The sequence below is a fragment of the Nanorana parkeri genome, unplaced genomic scaffold (genome assembly GCF_000935625.1).
Source record: "Nanorana parkeri isolate BGI_ZX_2015 unplaced genomic scaffold, ASM93562v1 scaffold262, whole genome shotgun sequence".
In the NCBI taxonomy this organism is placed as follows: Eukaryota; Metazoa; Chordata; class Amphibia; order Anura; family Dicroglossidae; genus Nanorana; species Nanorana parkeri.
The window spans coordinates 577959-600526 of NW_017306530.1; the positions used below are offsets into that span (position 1 = coordinate 577959).

General features: G+C 39.8%; 1 protein-coding gene across 1 annotated transcript in view; it reads left to right on the top strand.

Annotated features, from left to right (window-relative positions):
- Nucleotides 1–211: 211 nt before the first annotated feature.
- The window catches only part of COL4A2 (collagen type IV alpha 2 chain), a 169557-nt gene continuing 147200 nt past the window's right edge, over nucleotides 212–22568 (top strand). The window contains exons 1-2 of the mRNA XM_018557002.1: nucleotides 212–269; nucleotides 3039–3090. Of these exons, the coding sequence (XP_018412504.1) occupies nucleotides 3064–3090 (27 nt within the window). The 5' untranslated portion in view covers nucleotides 212–269; nucleotides 3039–3063. The remainder of the gene's footprint in view (nucleotides 270–3038; nucleotides 3091–22568) is intronic.

Here is a 22568-nt window from a genome sequence, read left to right on the forward strand (position 1 = left end):
GCTTTAAGTGAGAGGTCTCTCCAGATGGCAAAGTACCTGACACATGTTCTAACACTCGTTCTCTTTCTGTCTAAAATTCCACTTTTAAGCAAATGTATTTCAATTTGACCCCAGCAGCAATTATTCCAGCCATGTATAAAAAATAACAATGTATTACATAAAATTAAACTTTAAATATTTTGTTTGTTTCTAGTTAATATGAAGAAATCTGAAACCAGAAAGAGATGCCCATGGTTGCATCCATTATGGAAGCAGAATTTTTTGCCATGGTAAGTACGTTTGTATTCATATGACATATATTAGCCTCAATTTATAAAGCCGAATATATATATTATATATTTTCGTTCCTGTGTGTTATTTGCAAATGTATCATTCAAATTGCTTTTAGGTAATTCATGCAAGGGTTTATCATAAATATCTGCGGAAATTAGCATATATGTTATAGTAATTATTTTTTTGCAATATCTTTTTAGAATGTAAAAGTCAGTTTAATTAAGATTATCACACAGGTTTTTGCCCTAAAGTATTGCTAGCTTCTAGCCCATAGACTATAAAGTGTCTAGTGAGAAGTGAAGAAAAGGAGCCTTTTGAAGTGGTGCTATGTGACAATTTTTGTCTAGGTTAAAAAAAAAGTTATACTCGCCTGATCCTGGCTTGTTCTTAGAACAGTCCTTCCAGCCTCCTCTTCTGCCATCTAAGATCCAGTAAATGATCCCGTTCTATACACAGTGTATAGACATGAGAAAGCTGAGGAAAATTCAAATAGGAGGAGACAGGCTGGATGGACCGCTATGACAGCTGGCCAACTCAGTGCTTCGGGTGAGTATTACTTTGTTATCTTTGACCCTAGGCAAAAACGAGCACTTAACCCTTGCAGTGCGGGGGTAGCCCCATTGCAAGGTTTAATTAAAATGTTCCCTGGAGTTCTTCTTATATCTAAATATTTTGATGTAAAAACTTTAATAAGATAAAATAACAGAGATACAATGTTTATTGTCATCTTCCTGGTACAGGAATAGCAAGTTAGTTACTGATTTTAGCAGAATATATGAAGTCTATGAGAGAATGGGTCATCATATGATTCAGTATGGAATGGCAGGACCCAACTCTTCCTACCTATAGATTAGTTCATCAAGAAGGGTTTATTTATCCCCCTATTACACCACTGGAAGCTTCATAACAATGGATTTCTCAGTTAAACAAGTTTGTTATATTGTATTAGACATTTATGTGGATGGTAGGTGAAGATTAGGATATATTGCGGTCCATAGAAATGAGTGCACTTCCTAATATACTGTATATTCCACCTACAGTCTTTCAGTTTGCTACTGTAATACTTTGATGGTGGTTCTCATTTTAAATATACACGTTTAATTAAATAATATTAGATATTTGAGATTATCTGCTATCAGCCAACCAGTCTGAGCTCGTAATCTGCAACAATCTGTTCATTCTAGTTCTCAACTTCCGATTTTGCATTAGGGTCTCAACTCCCTAACGTTTTCAAACATCCTTTACATAGATGTTCAAAGTGCATTCACTGTCCCAGTAAAATTAAAGCGAATCTGTCAGCCATTTTACTTTTTAAAGTAAGAGACCTGATTGAACACAAATTGCCTGCTATCATGGTTACCTCTACTGTGTAACCTTCTAAAACTTTGTTATTGAGGGCCTCACTTCTCTAACTTGAGGACTAAGTCCACCAATCTCCATTCTGCCCACTGAATGCCCTTTTGAATACTAAGCCACTTTCACTGAACAGTGTGATTTGGGCAAGATTTAGTCCTAATGTCAAGTAAAATGAGCCATTTTGGAGCAAAATGAAACCAGGATCAAAGGGGCACACAAAGATTTGTTTTCCATTAACAAAGGTAAGGTGCTTGCTTTCAGAAACAACCTTTTTTTTCAAAAGGTTCACTTCAAAGTAAACATGCCACCTGACTATGCAGGGCTTTGCTGTAATGTACTCTCTCTAACAGCACATACTTACCTTTCCTTCACCAACCAAACAACATAGCACTTCAAGCTATGGAGTGCATGTGATTCCCTCTAGGGCAGTCACCAAGCTACAACATAAGCAACATGCGGTTAACATTTCAAATACAAATGGCTTGCTTTGGAAGTTGAAGAAAACCAGTCACATGACATCATGTAAAATGGCTGTCCTCCTATCCAAGAGGGTTCTCTACAGCATTATGCAGAGAACACTATGAAGGACCCCATAGGCTCCACACTGCAATGCATTTTCTAAATTAAACTTAAAATGCAGGCTCAGTCTGGAGTACTTCCTGCAACGTTGAGCAGAGAGTTATATCCGCTCTCTATCATGTTCCAGTGTGGGGTTGAATCTGATTAGCTGCTATTTGCTATTTGACTTTTTAAAACCTACGCTAGAAAATGACAGCTGGAGAATGGAAATGTGGATCTTCTTAAATACTGCATAGCTCTATAGAGCGCTCCTTTTTCAGACACTTATATAATGAACCTCAATGTATTCTAAATAGAATATCACTATTAAACCATTCTTACTTTACCTGTTTTATAGTTCTGTTTAATATTTTTGAAAATAAATGTAGCACTGCTTCCCACAATGCATAGGATGACCTTTCAGTATATAGTACACCACTCCTTGCAGCTATATGTACTATGCATGTTTCTTCAGTTCAGGTCACCCATGCAATAAATGTCATCGACTCTGGAAAACCACATCCTGATGGTAGGAGGTTGAACTGTAAGAGATTTTAATTTACTTAATTGAGAGAAGTTTGAAATGTTTACATTTGCTAAATTGTGTTTTTCCTTTTTGTTTTTCACTGTGTATTCGTATTGGAGAGATTTTCCTGCCCGGACAGGAAAAGAGTTTCCTGCTGTATCCAAAATGAAATTTTGGAAATTAAAATTGGGTTTTAAGTCATACACAAGACCCTGTGTTTTAAGCAGTTGTTTTTGGTTTCATTTGATTTATATTTATTAATGATTTTTTTGCTTGAATATTGCGAAATAAAAAAACATTCTAATTTGCTTATTTCTTTATTTAGGGTTCTGCTGTTGGTTGTGCTGGTAATGGGGGTTCCAAAAAGTGCTGACGCTGTGAGTATATATTGTTTTTAATCATGAATTCAGCAGCATTACAAAATAAGAAATATGTATTTTAGGTTTTAACAACAAACACAAAATATACTTTTGTATAAAAATACACTTTTTTGCTATATATCTTGAACAGTGGTGACCGCAACTAATTGTATCCTGGGAATATTATTCAATCTGTCACATTTTGTTTGAGGTTTGACAGCAAGTATATGATCTATGACTGTGCAGTATAATTGATAATTGCACATGTGTGATTAATGACTACACTTGTAAGCTCAGCCAAAGTTTCTAAGTTGCCTATCTACTTACCTGTAATTTTTGTGTTAAGTTACCATTTATGTGGCTGTACTGTCAAGTCTGCTAGATACTTTACAATATTTATTTAAATGTCTGTTAAAACTGAGGGATCAAATGTTTCCTAGTGAGCTGTATTTCCAGGGTGTGGTAAAATCCCATGATACTATGTAATTGTGAGTACATTTGTGCTGTAACTCAGAATGTGAGGGATGGTTTACATTTTAAAGGAGTTTTTCATTGACTGTAAAACCCATAATCAGAATGTAACCATGGATGGCACCTTTTTGAACATATTTGAAAAATAGGTTGAAAATGTGTTAGCATTTGGCGTCTTCAAATAAATGTCACCAGTCCTAACAGGTAAACTAATCTGTACTGCTCCAGATGGGTCCATGCTCATGGGCAGCACATAGCCTAATACATATTCAGCTTATCACTGTATTTTATATTCCAACCAGAAGATGGATGATGGCAACAATGGAGCATGCGTTGCATCAATCTTTTTATTGCCCTTACTTAAGATCACTGGAATAGGAGGCAGAGTATGTGTTAAACTGGGTGGGCTGCACTCAGTGGGAGGGGGTGGTGAGTCTTTAAAGGTCAAACGGGGTCCATACAGAAAGCTACAGTTTTCTAAGGCATTTCACACTAATTAGCTCTTACCCATAGAGTTGCTGTATGAATAGATTCTGATTAGCTTGAAATGGAAGATAAATTTGTAGCTTTCTGTATGTACCCTGTTTTAGTGCATTACAAAGATGGCAACATATGCATTGGATGATGTGTTAAAAAGTAAAGGTTTGTGTTTTTATTCACTTGCACTCCTCCCTACCACGGTTGGCACCGTGTACAACTCCAAGGTAAAGATAGAGACAAAATCCTGATTCAATTTATTATAACGTTGTCACTATTTGTCATGAAAAGCCAACGTTCGGGGGTCCTTCAGGGTCCCTTCCTCAGGGCGACAAAGTCTGTTGCACTGCAAGGTACCAAGCTCTGGCAGAACTAGTAACACTGTGTTGAGATAATAAATATAGGGATAGAAGATCTGTTGCATTTCAAGAAGCTTTTCCATTCTGATTTGTCTTTTTCATCAGCTTAAAGGCTATTTTTTATGAAATTTTATGACATCACCATATAATACTGTGCTGTGCCTATGTGGAAGGTATCAAGCATTGCCAGAACTAAAAACACTGTATTGAGATCATAAATATAGGGAAACAAAATGTATAGTTTGCATGGGACTCCTAAAGATACTGTCTAAGAGAAGCCATGTTGGTAATGGGTGCTGTCATTCTTGAGTAGTCTTCTGTAGATTATTAACATTTTAGGAAAATTCTAGCAGTCACAAAAGTATTGGGCCAAGGCCAATTTAAAACTGCAGCTGTGTAATCTGGATTGATTTTAGAGTACTGAGAGGAAATTGTTTAACTCAAGAAAGGTTCTCTAGGCTCTTTGGGGCATTCTAGTAACTTTAGCACGTAGACTGTGTTTACAGAGATAAGTGGGAACCTAATTTGTTTCATAAAAGAGAGACAATACTGTCCTAGCAAGCGGCTATGAAGTATGTCAAAAGATTTTTAAGTGTACTGGTGATGAATTCCTGGAACACAGTTGGAGTGCTGTACAGTCCAAACTAAGAGTGACTAGTGATAATGGTTGTTAGTAGTTGTGCTGAAAACAAAAAAAGTTAAAAAAAACTTGACTAATCTACCTAAGTGACTATTAATAAAAGTTGGGAGAATAATAGAATTTAATTTTAATTGCTCAGTCACTGTGCTTGCAGTATTTTATCTAGTAGGATCACCTGCACATAGGCTCTTTTGAACCTGTAATTTGGATTAGATCTTACATAATCAGAATTAGGGATGCACGATACCGGTTTTTCGGTATCGAGTACGAGTACCAATATTTTTTTTTCCGGTACCCGCCAATACGGTTACTGGAAGTCCCATTAAGGAAGCTAGTCGGCGTGTAATGACTCGCCACCTGGCTTCCTGATTAGCAGGGAAGCTGTCTCCATTAATGGAGCCGGCATTCTGGCCAATCAGGAAGTCGGGGGGTCGGTAATGACTCGTGCCTGGCTTCCTGATTGGCCAGCTTCTTGACTAATTAGGAAGCCAGGTGGCGAGTCATTACATGGCACCCGGTTTCCTGATTGGCCATTAAGCCAGCTTTCTGGCCAATCAGGTAGCTGGGGGGCGGCTAATGACTCGCCGTCCAACTTCCTGATTGGCCGGCTTCCCGACCAATCAGGAAGCTAGGCGGCGAGTCATTACACACTGCCCGGCTTCCTGATGGGTCGGGAAGGCGGCTCCATGCTCCATCGTCACTTGGTGACGTATAATGACTCTCTGCCTGGCTTCCTGATACCGGAAGTTTGGGTAATGTGCTAGGCATCGGAGCATTTGGGCGAGTATGAGTAGCCGCCCAAATACGCGGTATCGGCACTGATACTAGTATCGTAATAGGTGCGTCCCTAATCCTTGGTATCGGCACCGATACTGATACTAGTATCAGTATAGGTGCATGTGTATCCCATAAGAATAGCTTTCAACTTCAACATATAATGGGGGGAATTTATCAAAACTGGAGCAGAAGAATCTGGAGCAGTTGCCTATGGCAACCAATAAGCTTCTCTCTTCAGTTTGCTCAGCTAAGATTTGAAAATGAAAGAGAGAAGCTGATTTGTTGCAGTGCAAATCTGCTCCAGATTTTGTCTGCTCCAGTTTTGATAAATGTTCTTCAGTTAACCAGAGTAATTTACCAGCCCTTTCATTTTATGCAGAATGTTAAAATATATTAAACACTATAATCAATTTCTTCAAATTATGGAATGTATTTATTGAAATACCAGAGTCATGAGCTCATACATGTAAACTGAATTATAAATCTTTTCAGCATTAGGTTTCTCCACTTTCCCAACATAAAGCTTGTTTATGACAGTAATAAAACATCACGGGTCAGTGAGGGGAGTCACATTAATGGAGATGGGGTACACATGTGCATCAAGGCTGCTTTAAAACATCCATATGTTACCTGCAGTACATCTGTCAAACCTTTAGGGAACAGAAATAATTGAGTCTGGGAATCTGAGGAATGATTGTTTATGTAGACAAGAAATATCAAACAGCTACAAACGTTTGCTGCACTTTTACTACGGTATGGGCTGCTATTTGACCTAGGGCCATTTCACACCTATGCATATGCAACAAAGCGTATCTAAACCCAAAAACAAAAAATCATTTATTGCAGTTTACCAGTTCTTAGATGAGGTGTCTGCAATTGTTATCTTTTTGGGTTGTTTTTTGTTTTGTTTTTTTTTACCTGGTAATCCTGTAAATAACACACTTGTCACTCAGTAACAACCTTTTATCTTACCCTGTATCTATGGAGCAAGCTATTGTTGTCACCCAGGCTGGACTTCAAACATGTCTCCCTTTGTTCATCTCCATTATACTAGGGCTAATGGAATACGTAGTTTATGAAAGAAAAGTAAGGTTGTAAGTGCTTTTCTGTTAAGGTCCTGGGCAGGGCCGGACTGGCCATCGGACATACCGGGCAATTTCCCGGTGGGCCAGGCCGAACACAAGCAGCCTAATGGTCGGCCCGTCTCGGCCCGCTATGCCAGAAGCTGCTGGCCGCAGAAGGGTGCGGGGGCGGGGAGTTGGTTCCGTCGGATGAGCTGTGGAGGGGTCCCCACAGCTGCGACCCGTCCTGTCAGCTCTCTCTCTCTGTCTCCTCTCGGCCGTTGCAGCTACAAATTGATTCGCCTGTGTCAGGTCCCGTGCAGCTGCCTTCTGGGGAACCACGCGGCGCCTTCTTACAGGGCTTCCGCCGGCTGCCCATCTTCCCCTCCTGAGACCCTTTGCCCGAGACTTCAGGCTGGTACCCCGGAGCAGAGCGGCAGCACAGAGTATTACCAAATGCATATACTATTATTCTGCATTGCTGTATAATGTATTGCAGAGATGTTTAGTCCTCTATAGCTGATGGTATTATTCTGCATTAGAGTGTAAGCTCCTCTGTACAGAGACTGATGTGACTGACTATAGCAATATGTCTGTGAAGGTTCTCATTCATCCAGGTCATGGTATATCTGTAAAAAATAAGTCAAGGCAACTGGACTTGCTGTATTTTTCTTGAAGACATTTCACTGGTCATTCAGCAGCTTTCTCAATTCAGAAATCTGAATTGAGAAAGATAGTCGGATGACCAATGAAACGTCTTCAAGAAAAATACAGCAAGTCCAGTTGCCTTGACTTTTTCTTTACAGATATACTCTATAGCAAGCATTGTATATTGTTGCAAGGTTTGTGTATTGGTTGTAGCAAGGCCTGTGTGTCAGCTGTAGCCCTCCTGTATTTACTGGTGGCCGGCCCTGCCCCTTAATTGCGTTTCTGTGGTTGGCTCTGCCCCTGTTGTGAGGGGTGTGGCCTGTCAGTGGTCACGTGATTGGGCTTCTCAGTCTAAAATGCCTGGGCCTATTTTTTGTCCCAGTCCGGCCCTGGTCCTGAGAAGTGACAAAGACACTGCATTTCTAGCTAGTTCAACAGCTATTTTCTGCACATGCTGAGAATTTACTTAGCGGGAGGGGGGGAATGAAAACTAGCGCAGCCACCTCATTAAGAACATGTAAGCTGGAATATTCAATTTTTGTTTTTAGATTTAGTTAACCTTAACATGCATTTTGCTTACTGCATTTACAGATTTATGGATTTTGTTTTGTTTATTCATTATGTAGTGTGTGATAGAATAAATTTTTTTCAATATACAGTAAACATTCACAAACTGCACGATACATGTGTTTTTGTGCATTTAACATTCATAATGCTTAATGCTCGTAAATGCACAAAATGCAAAATGTCCTGTTTATGAAAGCATACTAAGCTGCAGCAAATAGGAGTAAACATGCCGCAGGTTATACAACCTATGGGTTCATTCCCCAAATGAGGGCACCTGGTGTCGCTGATCTTTACTGTTGTTGCGTATTACTATAGTAACATGGTGATGGAAAAGACTCTTTCTGCCACCGCACTTCATTACATAGGGGTCTATTCACGAAGCTGCCGAAGGATCTGGCCGTAGCTTCGGCCGATCCTTCATAGGCAGGGACAGTAGACAATGCAGACCAGTTCCTTACCATGATGTAATAATGACACACCCAAACCCTATGTCCTTATTTCATCCTTGGCATGTGTAGTAGACAACACAGAACTGCATGTGCCTTTTACTAAAGGGGTTATTCACAAAAGTTTGGAGAAGGCGGGAGAAGTGACCAATGTAGGACAACATAGCTGATTTGGAAAGTGAGCTGAATTGGAGAATTTTTCCAAATCAGCTATGTTGTTCTAGATTGTTCACTCTTCTGCCTTCTCCAAACCCTTTTGTGAATTACCCTGAAAATATTGAGACTTTTATAGTAGACAGATCTGGGAGATCACTGTAGTACAGGCACCATTGTTCCATTGCAGCCAAAGGCTAGTGACATCAGTAAGCTAGGCGGGACTGGATAGAGAGCCACTCACTGCACAGCTGTCAGTCCATCTAACACAGCCACCCGTCCCACCGCAAAGTACACAGCCCAGCACTCTGCTGCCTCGGGTGGCATATAGGGTAGGGACAACCCTGCTAAGGGCATTATCAAATGTTTTGACAAGATTTTAGATTTTTCATATGTAAATCTACCAGTGTATGGTCAACTTTAGCATTTAAAGGAAAACTATGAGGTGAGTGAAAATCACTCAACCTCATAGTTCTAGCCGACGTGTGACAATGAAACTGTCACATGTCGGCTCAATAGATCGGGAGGTGAGCGAACACATACTGTCACTCGCTCACTTCTCGATCATGTCCCTGCAGACAGCCGTGACAATATAAAAATGTCACCAGCACACCATAAGTTGAAAAAGCAAAATATTTTATTGCCAATAGCTGTATCTCATTGGCAAGCGCTTTCGGGGCCTCGCAGGGTCCCCTTTATCAGGCATTATGCGCCAGTGGGCGGGACAAGCGGCCACGGCTCTGGATGTTAAGAGCCGCTGTATAGCGTCATGTGGCCGAGGCAACCAGCGCCGATTCGTTACCGGTGCGCTCACGGCCCTGAAACTTGATACCACTCTGCAATTGGTCTTACGATCTCTAACCCAAACAATGTATTTTGCTACCGGGTGAGTCACACTTATATGTGCTTTTGGGAGTCACTGATGGCCTAATAGATATGTCTGGTATTTACATCATTCTGCACAAGTCCTTTTTCAAATACCTAACGGCAGGTGTGACGTCATACCGACGCCCTAGGTGGATGGCAGTTGTTTCACAGCACTCAGTTGATTGGTATGTCTAGGTATATATTGTTGTAATGTCTTTCACTTCACTGTTATCTCTAAGCCTGATGAAGGGGGCCCTGTGAGGCCCCCGAAAGCGCTTGCCAATGAGATACAGCTATTGGCAATACAAAATATTTTGCTTTTTCAACTTATGGTGTGCTGGTGACATTTTTCTATTGTTCATGTGTGGCGGTGCCATCCTAGTCATTTCGAGCACCCATCCTCATCAAGTGGGAATCCCGGTAAGGAGTGCGGTATGGTTCCTGTTTCTGTTTATACTGAGCTTTGGGTCACGGGAGGATGCTAGTTTATGTCCTCCCATGACCCTTAAGAGAACTATGGGGAAAAACACTTGCCCCATAGTTCTCTTTTAAGGTCACCATAGGAATCAGACACTCATCATTGCATAGCTTAAACATTGACAGTTTCAGGTGGCTATTGGGCTTTCTATGGTATATCAGTAACTTCAGCAGATAACCTCAGGGTAATGACATAAGGGGAAGCATTGAAGAGGATGAACATTTTCATAGGAGAGGGAGAGAGATAAGATAAATGTGCAAAACAAGTCGTTCTTGTTTATGTACATTTACAGAATTTGAACACATGTAAAATGAGGAAAAAAAGGTTTCCAAAAAGACTGCTGTCCAATGTTTAAAATAGGAGAATAAATAGCTTTGTAAAACCTTCTTTGTTTTCTATATGTTCGGGGTCAGATTGTCATTTATTGTGTTCTTTTTTGTAGATTTGAAAAGTGTAGAGCAGGGTTCAAGCTATGGCCCTCCAGTTGTGGTGAATCTACAAATCATGCATCCCATCATGCATCAGCTTATGGAAGCAATGCATGTGGCTGCAGTTTAATGCCTGTGGCTGCAGTGGGACTTATAGTTCCTCAACAGCTAGAGGGTTGAAGTTTAGCTGCCCCTGGTGTAGGGAATATTTGGAATCGTTGTCAGGGTTTTACTGTTTTTTATCTCCACCGGTTAGATTCATCCTCTCTGTTTCTCTTGGTCACCATTGTAACTGATACAGAAAGTAACTGGGATTTCAAAATGCTATGGTTGTTAACAGGAGGTGAATGGGAACACCCATTCTGATAATAGCTGTCTAAGAGAGGAATTTCCCTAACTTTGGAGAGATTTCCTCTTACTTGCTGTTGCGTCTATAGGACAGGAAGTGAGCAGAAATCTTGCTAATGAGACACAGATATATAGAAAACAGCCTGACAGAGATTCTCACCCTCCCCTACTCTATCCAAAAGGAAAAATAATAAGGTCTAACTAGAGATATACTTTAATGATTACAAACACAGAGCAAATGGAGTTACCTAAGGTAACCGGGACACATCTGCATCTAGTAGTTTATCATTTGCTTTAAATAAGAGGGTGTTAGGGTGGGAAGTGAAATATATTCATCCATAGTTGGGACTGTGGAGTTATAAGATAAGCGCTGCATTTTGTGTTACCAAATAAATAACTTTGGTAGATACGAGTAATCTTTAACCTTTCAGGTCAGTCGGCTAACTTCTGTTTTGTATTAGTGGAGCAGGATTTTGGCAGGTTCTGCAGGCAGGAAGAGTTTCTGTATGAGTTGCACAGATTCTGTCATGAGAAATCCGATATCATATCCTAATTTCAGTTGTCATGTTCCCTGCTACCATGTGAGAGAGATAGTGAACAGGCAAGCCGTCTTGAAAACCTTTCATTCATTGAAATGCTGTCTACAGAATTAATTGATATAAAAGGGGATATGGAAATGTCATGAAAAGTCATGTTTTACTGCAAATAATTATCTGCTTTTTCATTGCATTGGGGAGTCTTCATCCTTATAGTATCCTTGTAACAAAATGTACATGTAAACATGCACTCCATATTTTATACCATGCTTCTCAAATGAAAATGTTATTTTATACCCCATTTAACTAATATTGTTGTAAAAGTTACGTTATTTCAGACCATCCTAATTCAGTTAGTGACAAAGGTATGTGCTATTTATTATGACTTAAACATACTTTTTTGGGGGGCCAGATAATATAAATGTGATAGTAAAGGCATAGTGGTTCATAGGCCTCATAACAGAACCCCTAGCCATTTAAGCCTCCCAGTATGGGGATGCTGCGAGTCCAGAGCAGAATCTGGAAATACCATGTACTTATCATGCTAATTGCCAAAAATTCACCTAAAACTATATTCACTCAAAACTATATACTGTACATAATAAGAATACAGCCATAGTGTCCCTAGTCTAACATCAGCCAGTTGCTGGAAAGTGTTCCCCAAAGATAAAGTAAATAGAAAAGAAGCAATGTCCTGAGTTACTAATTTTCATTTCTCTCTAGCCAATGACTAGGAGGCATTTTGCCAGTGGTGCATGCTGGGGAAGGGAATACATATTTGGGGTGACATTCCAGAAGGGGCCTTTACCTTTCAGGCTTGGCCAGGGGAGTATGCCATCCTGAGTGAGTCTTTGCCTTCTGGGCAGCAGCCAGGAGAGGATGTCTTTTGTCTCCCAGACCTGCTGCCTGGGGAGGATGCACAGGCATTATCCTGTGCCATGGGGCCTGTAGGATTATTTCTCCTGCTGAAGGGTACATCCAGAGAGAGCAGAGCAGGACGATGGCTGCATGTATGGAGCATCTTTGGAAGAGACTTCTGTGCAGAAAATTCAGCGGGAGCAACCCCCTACAGGTAAGGGGGTGCTACAGGTAGCTGCATGCAATTGAGGTAGAGTAATCAGAATACTGCACACCTGTCCATGCTGCCTGCATCTCATTCAAGCTCATGTAAAGCAAATCTGCAAAGTTTTTGCATCTGTATGGCCAGTGGTTGATAAGCAGGTTATAGATGTTTATTGCAGAGATCATGCATATAATGCATATCAATGAATAGCCAGTGGTGTATTTTGGTTTTGTGCTGCCCTAGGCAAGAATAAACTTGGGCACCCCATCCCAATCAACATTAGCCCCACCCTTCCTATTTAAGGCATTTTGTGTAACCTGTCAGTCGCTGGATACAGTGCACATGCTGTATCCAGGTTTGGACAGGTTGCACTATCAACGTAGCGGGAAGGTCTAGTTTTGCCGCTGCAATAGCTACCTTCTTCATTCCTGGCTTGATGGGCTCTCTAGTTCTGCAGCTACAATACCCATTTTCTGCTCTGACAGGCTGGCATTTCTAGTTCTGCAGCTACAATATCCATTCTCTCTTGCTCTGCCATGCTGTGCTAGTCTCTAATTCTGCAGCTACAACACCAATCTTCTGCCTTAATATCCTGTGCCCTCTAGTTCTGCAGTTACCCATCTTCTGCCTTGGGTGCTTTGCTCTGTAGCTGTACCTTTGTCCCGCTCCAGACACATAACCCGGCATGGAGTTCACAGGCTACACTTCCCCGGACTCACCACCATGGAGGTGCCGATGAGCATGATGACTATCTGCATCTCAGCCCCGGCGATCCTCCTGAAGATCCTCCGCCTCCTAAAGTCTGAGATTCGGGTGTTGGTGCCTAGGAAGGTCGGGTGCGGGAACTGCCAGTATATCCGGAGAAGGGCCACACACACCAGTACATTGCACAGCACGGTGACCAGGATGAGAAAGGAGCTGAAGCGGCGTAGGAGTAGACAGCATAGGTGGACACGTTGGTCCTTCAGTCCAATAAGCACCAGGTCCAAGGCACCAGGTTATAATATTTTTGGGGGGTTTTAGATAGCGTATTTTGACGCCCCCACCGTATTTTGACGCCCCTATGACTAGCATTAGAGATCAGCTCATATAGACTGCTGAATGACTCAGAAGAGGGACACACCCTCTTCCTCTCTCCTAGCAGTTAAACCACCAGCTGGCCTAGCCAGCTATACACAGACAATCAACAGACATGCAGGCAAATCCCAGTCCACTGTTGCACCACATACTAAATGTTTATCTGAAAAATAAATATCATCCACACAATTAAAATGAGATGAAATATCCTACATTGTATAATCTTATAAATTGAAGAAAAATTAGTTTGCTAATAAACTGAATCATGGAGCAATGATAAATAACTGTTCTGAAACAGAAGTTTTCACATGTATTCATGGCTTGCGTGGGTGAATGAAACCAGAGTATACTCAAGGGACTGTTTACCAGATTTCTGCCAAACTTGCTTTGATTTTGATCACACACAGATTCTGTTCCCCAGATCTCACTGGAGTCATAGATCATGATAACTGAATGTTCTTTCTACAGATATGCTGTTGACATATATCCACATTATGGTGTGCTTTGATCAAAGAGTTTATATTATTTCAAATGAAGCCCAAACTTAGTGTTGGGTGGATGCATGATAAAGCATATAGTATGCTGGTTAATTATTTTATTGTTGAAGATAAGCATTGAAGATCTATTGGCTGTTGATACAGTCTTCAACACTACCACCACCAAGACAGAACTATAATTGTCCCCTCTGCCAACTCTTCATTTTCCATACCCTGCTACAGAGAAATTTTAAAGCAGCCCTTGGTTATTGTGTTTAGTAAATGCAGTCATAGTGGCTGTGGTTCATGGCAAAAGGGACTCATTTTTCTTAATATCAGTTTTAAAGGGGTAGGGGAGTACACTGGCATATGCTTCTGCTCTCAACATATCAAAAGGTAAATCACACTTAATAAAACTGGTTGAATACAAAAATTAGGTAAGGGAGAGCAATCAATTAAATCACCGGATGTTGAATGCCTGGCGTTTCACTGTATCTTGTGGTTCCTCCCATTGGCTACTTTTGAGTCTACAGAACACAGTAGTGACATAGGGGCCTGTTTTTCCTACTGTGGTATTGCTGATTCTTTTTATAATAATAATAATAATAATAATAGTGGCTTACTATTTCCTTCACATGCTATTTTAGAAACAATAAAAGACTGGAAAATCTTAAAACACTTAGAAAGAATTTCTAGCAAAAATGAAAAAAATCCTAGTTTGGTTGGGACTCAGTGTAGTACCAAGGAGGTGTCCTTGACTTCCACAGTCACCTAGAAAATAGTGAAACAAACAAAAAGATACCTTGCCACACTCCTTACTGGTAAAACCCCAAATTAGATGAGGGGGGGTGCTTGCAGTGACCTGCGGATGGCGCCGCCACACAGTACAAAAATGATTTATGTCACCAGCACACCAAAAATATTGCAGTCCCAAGGGTTCGTTTATTGGAACATCATGTCACCAAAACATAACATTCCAATAAACGAACACTTTAGACTGCAATATTGTTGGTGTGCTGATGACATCAATTCATTTTTGTACTAGAAAATAGTGAAGCCCCTTTGGTCACTGCCCCACCGGTATGTTTTCTTTCACAATCTAACAAGGCACACATCGTCACCCTATATATTTTATATAACTTAATTATTCCTTTAGCTCTTGTTTCTACTCTAATGTCTCAAAAAGTAAGATTACACCAAACAGCCATAATATTATGACCACCTGCCTAATATTGAGTAGATTCCCCTTTTGCTGCCAAAACAGCCCTGACCCATTGAGGCGTGGACTCCACTAGATTTCTGAGAGAATGCTGTGGTATCTGGCACCAAGCCATCAGTTGCAGATCCTTTAAGTCCTTTAAGTTGCGAGGTGGAGCCTCCATGGATTGGACTTGTTTTTCCAGCACATCTCACAGATGCTCAATTGGATTTAGATCTGGAGCATTTGGAGGCCCTCAAACCATACTTGACCCATTTTTGCAATGTGGCAGGATGCATTATCTTGCTGAAATAGGCTACTGCTATCAGGGAATACCATTCCCATGAAGAGGTGCACTTTGTCAGCAACAATGTTTGGCTAGGTAATACATGTCAAAGTAACATCCATTTGAATGATAGGACCCAAGGTTTCCCAGCATAACATTGCCCAAAACATAACATCAGGCCACCTTCTTCCATTGCTCTATGGTCCAGTTCTGATGCTCACATGCCCTTTCTATGTGCTTTTGGCAGTGGATACGGCACCCTGAGCAATATGGGGCTATGCAGCTCCATTCGCAACAAACTGTTTACATACCTTTCTATTGGAACCAGCATTAACATTTTACAGCAATTTGAGCTACAGTAGTTCTTCTATTGGATTGGGCTGCACGGGCCAGTCTTTGTTCCCCACGTGCATCAGACTTGGCCATCCACGACCCTGTCACCGATTCACCGGTTTTCCCTTCATGGATCACTTTTGGTAGGTCATGACTACTGCAGACCACATCCCAAAAGAGCTTCAGCTTTGGAGTTGCTCTGACTCAGTTGTCTAGCCATCACAATTTGGCTCTTGTCAAAGTCTCTCTCAAATACTGCTTCCAATACATAAACGTCAGGGACAAAATGTTTAATTGCTGCCTACTATATCCCACCCACTTCTAGGTGCCAGTGTAAGGATGTAATCAATGTTATTCACTTCACTTATCAGTGGTCATAGTGTTATGGCTGATCGGTGTATATGGAATGTCTGCATCTGTCATTAAAATAATACATTGTGATCCTGCCATTAAAGTCCTTGTTTAGGCACTTCCTGTTTTACAAAGACTTTCTGTTGTAAAGTGACAACATTCTGTCCCTGCTTTGTGCTTCCAATGGATATGACAAGTGTCTGTTTCCACACACATTAGCCAGGAGTGGTCCATTGTTGTCACCATCAGGAAATAAACCCTGGGAAATGCCATACATCCATTGCTGGAGTGCCGCACAGAGATGCAAAGAAATATGAAAAAAAGTTATTTATTTGAAAAATAGTAATTCTTTCTGATGCACAGTGATTTAGCAAATTAAATGTAATTTAGTTAGAGTTTGTATCTATTTTAGCCTTTGCTACTAATTTAGGGACTTCCTGCCTTTATATAGTGCTTTATATAGTGCCATCATGTAAACGATTAATCTTAAAAATAATAATACTTAGAAATCTGGAGTGCAATGAGTGAATTACAGTCGTTTACAGCCGTAGAGAAATGTTCTATTTTTGGTTGGCAGCCGACCATATATCACCAGCAGGTGGTGCTGTAATTGTCATCCCTAATTGCAGTCCTTCTATAAACTACTCAAAAAAGCACTATATTGTTTTATATTATGTTATCACTTACGAGTTAAGCGAACGTATCTAGGAGATCTAATTTGAAAATAAGGCCCTCTGTTTTGCCTTTAGATGCCAACACAGTGGAAACCACACATTTATATAATTTCCATCAAACTCCTAAGCTTGTGCGGTCTGGCTGGAGCAACAAGCCTCCCACAGATTCTGTAAGTGTCAGAGGAACAATAGGATTAGGTTCTGTTTACAGCACACGGTTAAAAGGTACACTAAAAAGAAAGGCAGGCACAGCTTTTGCATTGTAGGTGAATTCACATAACATCTTAATTTTAGGCATTGGGTGGTGAAAAGGTCTCTTTATGATGGGGTATTCCCTGAAAGCATGTGCAGTGATGACTTATCTTTTTTCTTGGATGATAAATATTATGAATACTTACATGGATGGTGTTTATCTTGAACACATCTGTTTTCTGTATTCTCAAATGCATTTTCTAAGAATTCGCAGTGTTGTTGATATATTTAAAGGTATCTCAGCATATAATGAAAACCACATAATGGAAGTGTTACCGTATCTTTTAAACCCCTTGAAGGAACCCAGATTATATGATATAAGCAATAGAAAAAAACAGTATAAAAGGTAGCATATGTTTTCATGTATGCATGCATTCCCATGGCAGTGCACAATAAAACACATTACAATTATCTGTTATTCCTCTTGTAAACAAACACATTCTCATTTAACCTAGGTTGCAAAACATGCCATAGCATTTACATCTTCCCACATTTTTGTTCGAAGTTACTAATTCTTAAATTACATGTTCGTGTTGCAAATTAAACACACATGAAATAATGTGTAAATTTGATGTTATTTCAAATATCATTTAACAGTTGTGAAGACTATAACATTGTCATTATGACACTAGATGAATATCCATATAAAAATGACCTCTGCAGGCATCAATCAGTATGCAAAGGAGCATAACAGGAAGGTGGTAGAGCATCCTGGGCAGGAATTGTGGAAAGGCCCTATAGTCCTTGGTATGCAATGGCAGTGTTTTAAGTAGCAGAAACCTCTCTATTGTTTCCTAGAGTATCACATTTCTTTGTTATGTTAGCTTTACATTTTATAATGGTAAGTTATAACAATTTAATTTGCATCCATAATACATACCGGTATGTTTATCATGTATGTATTATATTGATTGGGTGGCCCAAAAGGCTTGTGTTCACTAATAGAACAAAGTAATTAAGACTTTTAGAAGGGCACAAAACTGCAATCTGGCTTTGCTAAAATCTCTCAAGATAGGCTCAATTCAATAATAAATGTTCCTAAAATATCATTACGAAATGAAAAAAAAAAACAATATTGGCATCACATTTGTCTCCATGACTCATAAATAGAAAAACATTTTCTGGCATACAGTTTCTGTAATTATGATTTTAAGATAGCATTTTTTAGCTAAAGCAGTATGAGACTGAAACTGATATGCAAAATGTCATTTCCTTGTTTATTAAAACACAACCACTCATATTGTTATAATGAAAAAAGACATTGCTATTTATAAATTAATCTTTCAGGACGTGCACAAAATAATGGAAATATCATGTAAAAAAGAAGGTAAAATATGAAGTAAGCATATTACAATTGGAAACACATCTGCAAGTGTAAGGCATGTTAGGGTGATTACCAGTTAGCAGTATATGTCAGATATAAAATTATTGTGTCATCTAGCATTTTAATGTGTGCTAAACACAGACACTGCATCGGCACACTGGAAATTCATATTGAAGCTCAGCAACAGAGATCAACAGCGTCCAAGTCTAACTTCCACAAAAGTACAATTTCCATATATTTCATTCAGCATCCCTGTGGCCTAGTCTATGCAAAAACGGTATGTTGTGAGCGTCATAAATCAGGCTGCTCTTTATAAATCAGTTTTGTTATGGATCTGCGGACAATAGTAAAGATCTGTGACATAATCTAGTATAGGGAGCATAAACCTAGAACTCTGAGAAATGGACAGGTTGGTGGAAAGTCAAAGGATGCTTTTGTCCAACAATGTTCACTGTCATCTTTTAAACATGTTGGGAATATGTAATCGTTTGGCAGTTAGGCCTAATGATTGCTCACATGGTCGAATAATGGCCAAGGAGGACATTTCAAGAGTTGTGGTGCAACCTGTGGAGCAAACACATTTGTCTCATGATCCCATATTCTAGGATGTTAAGACTCCCCAAAACATTGGTGGACAGGTTAAAGAGTGTTTAACAAACAGCAAGATTAAATCAGACACATTTTATGCTAAACTACTATATCTAAGCAACAATTACATTTTTTACGGTTGGTGAAGTTTCGGAATGCAGAGTATAACGTACTTCTCCATATCATTCATCTATTTTTTCTTTTGTTCTTTCAAAATGATGCATAATTATAACTCTGAACCTTCATTGCAGTACTCTAAGAAGCTTTGAAACAATTTTAAAGACAAATGTTTCCTTGTTAGGTTTTGGTATTAACCCCTTCGTGACTGACGATGTACAGTGTATGCCACTGTCATCGGGGCTGTTTAAACAGACTACCGGCGGGACTCTGTTTAAACTTGTAAAGCCGACTGTCGGCTTTACATAGAAGCGATTCTGGCGACTCAGCTGTGGCCAGATCGCTTCTATGGCCCGGTGAAGAGGTGCCTGACACCCGCGCCGTGCTTCCCGGGCTTTGTTGCCCCTCCTACGGGCCCGGGACTGGGTTCTCTGGTGTCGGCTGGGAGCTGGGGAGGAGATGGACGAACCTCCGTTCGTCGATCCCCTCCCCGTTCTATGGGGCCGGGTGCGATGCAGCTTGCATCACTTCCGGTCCCATAGCTGTCAGTGCTGGGCTCCGGAAGCCCAGCTATAAGCTATTGAAGTGCGACCTGCACTTCAATAGCTTATTTGGAGTGTAAAGGTGACACTGGGGGTCTTTTGGACCCCGAGCATCACTTAAAGAGTATAAAGAAAAAATCTGCGCTCTTGGAACCAGCTAAACACTATTAGCCCCAAAGCTGCTATGAGAAAGGAAGAAACCTAGTGTATAAAAAGAAAATAGCACAGCGCTAAGGGTGAACAAATAAATATCAATTCAATAACCAGTGTTAAAGGTGAAAAAATTATTCCTCATGAAGTAGTATATGAAAACGAATAAATATGATTAAATGAACAAATGTGAATAGATAAATAGTATGAAATAAATAATCAAATAAAATGGACGTGATCAAATATACATCTCCAGTAAAAAATGTCAAGTACAAAATTCCCAGTGATGCAACATTGAATCCTAAATAAGAAATTATTCAATCCGTTCAATACAAACACAGTGTAGTAATAAATGTTCAGTGTCAAATGAAAAGTGATACTTTCTAAATCAGTCCCGATAAGGCCTTGTTCACACCAAGCGCGGAGCAGGTGCAGAGCAGTTGCAGACCGGATCAAAACTGCGTCCTATGTATTCCAATGGTATTTTTTGCTCCAGTTCACATCGCAGTGTGCAATTCCAGAGCAGGTCCATGGAACGCACTGAAAGCCCATTTTAAACTAAAAAGAAAAAAATATATATATTTTTTTACCTTAAACGGCCTGGAACGCATCAAAAACGCGGCACAACCCACTGCACTGCGTGTGCTGAAACGCAGTGCAGTGGGTTGTGCTGCGTTTTTGATCCCGAACAAAAGGCCCACGCGAGCACGCGTGTCACCACATAAACACGTGTCGGGTGCGCCTACGTATGAAAACGACGAACACGCTACACATGTTGGGTATCGCCGCGCACGCCGGAGTGAGAGCAATAATTCTAGGGCCATCATTTTTGGATATCTCTAAATTTATGTCCTGTGGGGGCTTTTAAAGTGTTGCCTATGGACTTTTTGGGGTACTGAAGTTTGTCGCCGTTTCATGGACGCACACAATTTTTAACCTGGGCATGTTGGGTATCTATTTACTCGTTGTAACCTCATCTTTTTATATTTTATTTAAATAATAAGTCATTTATTGTGTTTTGGGGCATTTAAGTACATTTTTCACAAAATGTTGGGGTTTGATAAGGAATTGCGCTAATATCGTGCAACATAAATATTTGCAACTGCCATCATTTTATTCTATAGGGTCTTGGCTTTCAGAAAATATATAATATTTGGGGGTTTAAAGTAATTCTCAGGCCTAAAATGTGGAATATAACATGGGTGTAAAAAATGAAAACAAGGCCTCAGTCATGAAGGGGTTATTATATAGTTAATATATAGTTTGTCCTTATGCCTTATCCTGTGCATTTGTACAAGAACTTCAGGCTTCAAGTGACGAAACCTCCATCAAATATGTTGAAGACAGATCAGATACAGCTGTGTTGTAAGCATGGATTTTATGTGGAGAGTGCTGAGCTATTCCATATGATTACACAGCAAAAAACAAGTTTTATATTTTGAAAGTCTCCAGTTGACCCTAAGATAAAAATGCACATACAACTAGTCTTGATCAGTTAATGGATTTCCCAATCTCTATAGAAATGTTTATTTTATAATCTGACACTTGCATTGCATTATGTTCTCTCTCTTTATTCAAGCACACATCCCAGGAAAGCTGCCATGTTAAGTCTGCACATAAATATACACACACTCAGCCCCTAATGGCCATCAATAAAAGCTGATCGTATCCTTCATTACATATGAGGTTAAAACTCAGCATGAGATCCCATTCAACTGAGTGTCAGCTTTCAACTTTATATCAGTGTAATCTTTGTTATGCAAGCCTTGGTGCAGTATGTTGGATTCAGCTCCCCTCTGAGGGTTTTCATTGAGTTATAAATCAAGGCTATGTCTTTTGTTTCCATAAATACGGGAAGAAAAAACTTCATGGAAAATACTTGCTGCAGTTGTATATATAAAGCCTCCCTACTTGGAAATGCCTATATGAAGTTAGTAAAAGAACCTTGGAAACTAAACTTCAGTGTACCTTATATAAACATTCAAATTACTACTGTACCCAAATGGCATAATCTACATAAACTGTTTAATGTAACAGAAGTTTTAACAACATTCATGGTTTAAGATGTAAACTTTTCGGGAGGCTCTCAGAGCAGAAGATATTTAAAACCAAGGTGGCACATTGGGAAACAATATTGTTTCTATCCTTTACAAGAATAATATCAACTGCCATTTTGTCACCTTCAATGGCAGCTCAGATACATAAAATAAAGCAAATATTTTATGAAGCAAATATTTTATACAATATAGAAAAGAAGATTCCATTACCATTACTTTGTTTTCCACTGATGATATTCAAAGGGTGAAATATTGTTTATTTGTTATTAGAAATAATAAACTTCTTTATAAAAAATAAATATAGGCAGCCACCCGAGGCCTCTTTTGGGAGGGGATATGTGTTATTGACCTTTTAGGTGCTGCACCCCACGGAATCGTCTATGATCTTTTCTTTCTTTCACTCCTTTCACTTTTTCTTTGCCATCCCTTTTTCTTTCTCTATCTCTAGTCTTTCTCTCCCCTGATATCTGCACTATTACTTGAGGTCACTGAGCGGGGTGATCTGAGTTGGACTCTGCATAAGCCACTTAAAGAGTTGTCCAGCTATAAAAGCCTCTAACAATTGGGAAATGGGGTTTTCTATGCTCATATGTAATTGGTTGTTCACTGTTTCCTGGGGGTATATGATTACTTTCACGAGTATTTGTATTTTTATGTGTAAAACTTAATAAAAATTAATTAAACAAATATAGGGCCCTCCATGTTCATGCTGTCCATTTCTTTCCATTTTTTGCAGAGGATTCGGTCTTGCA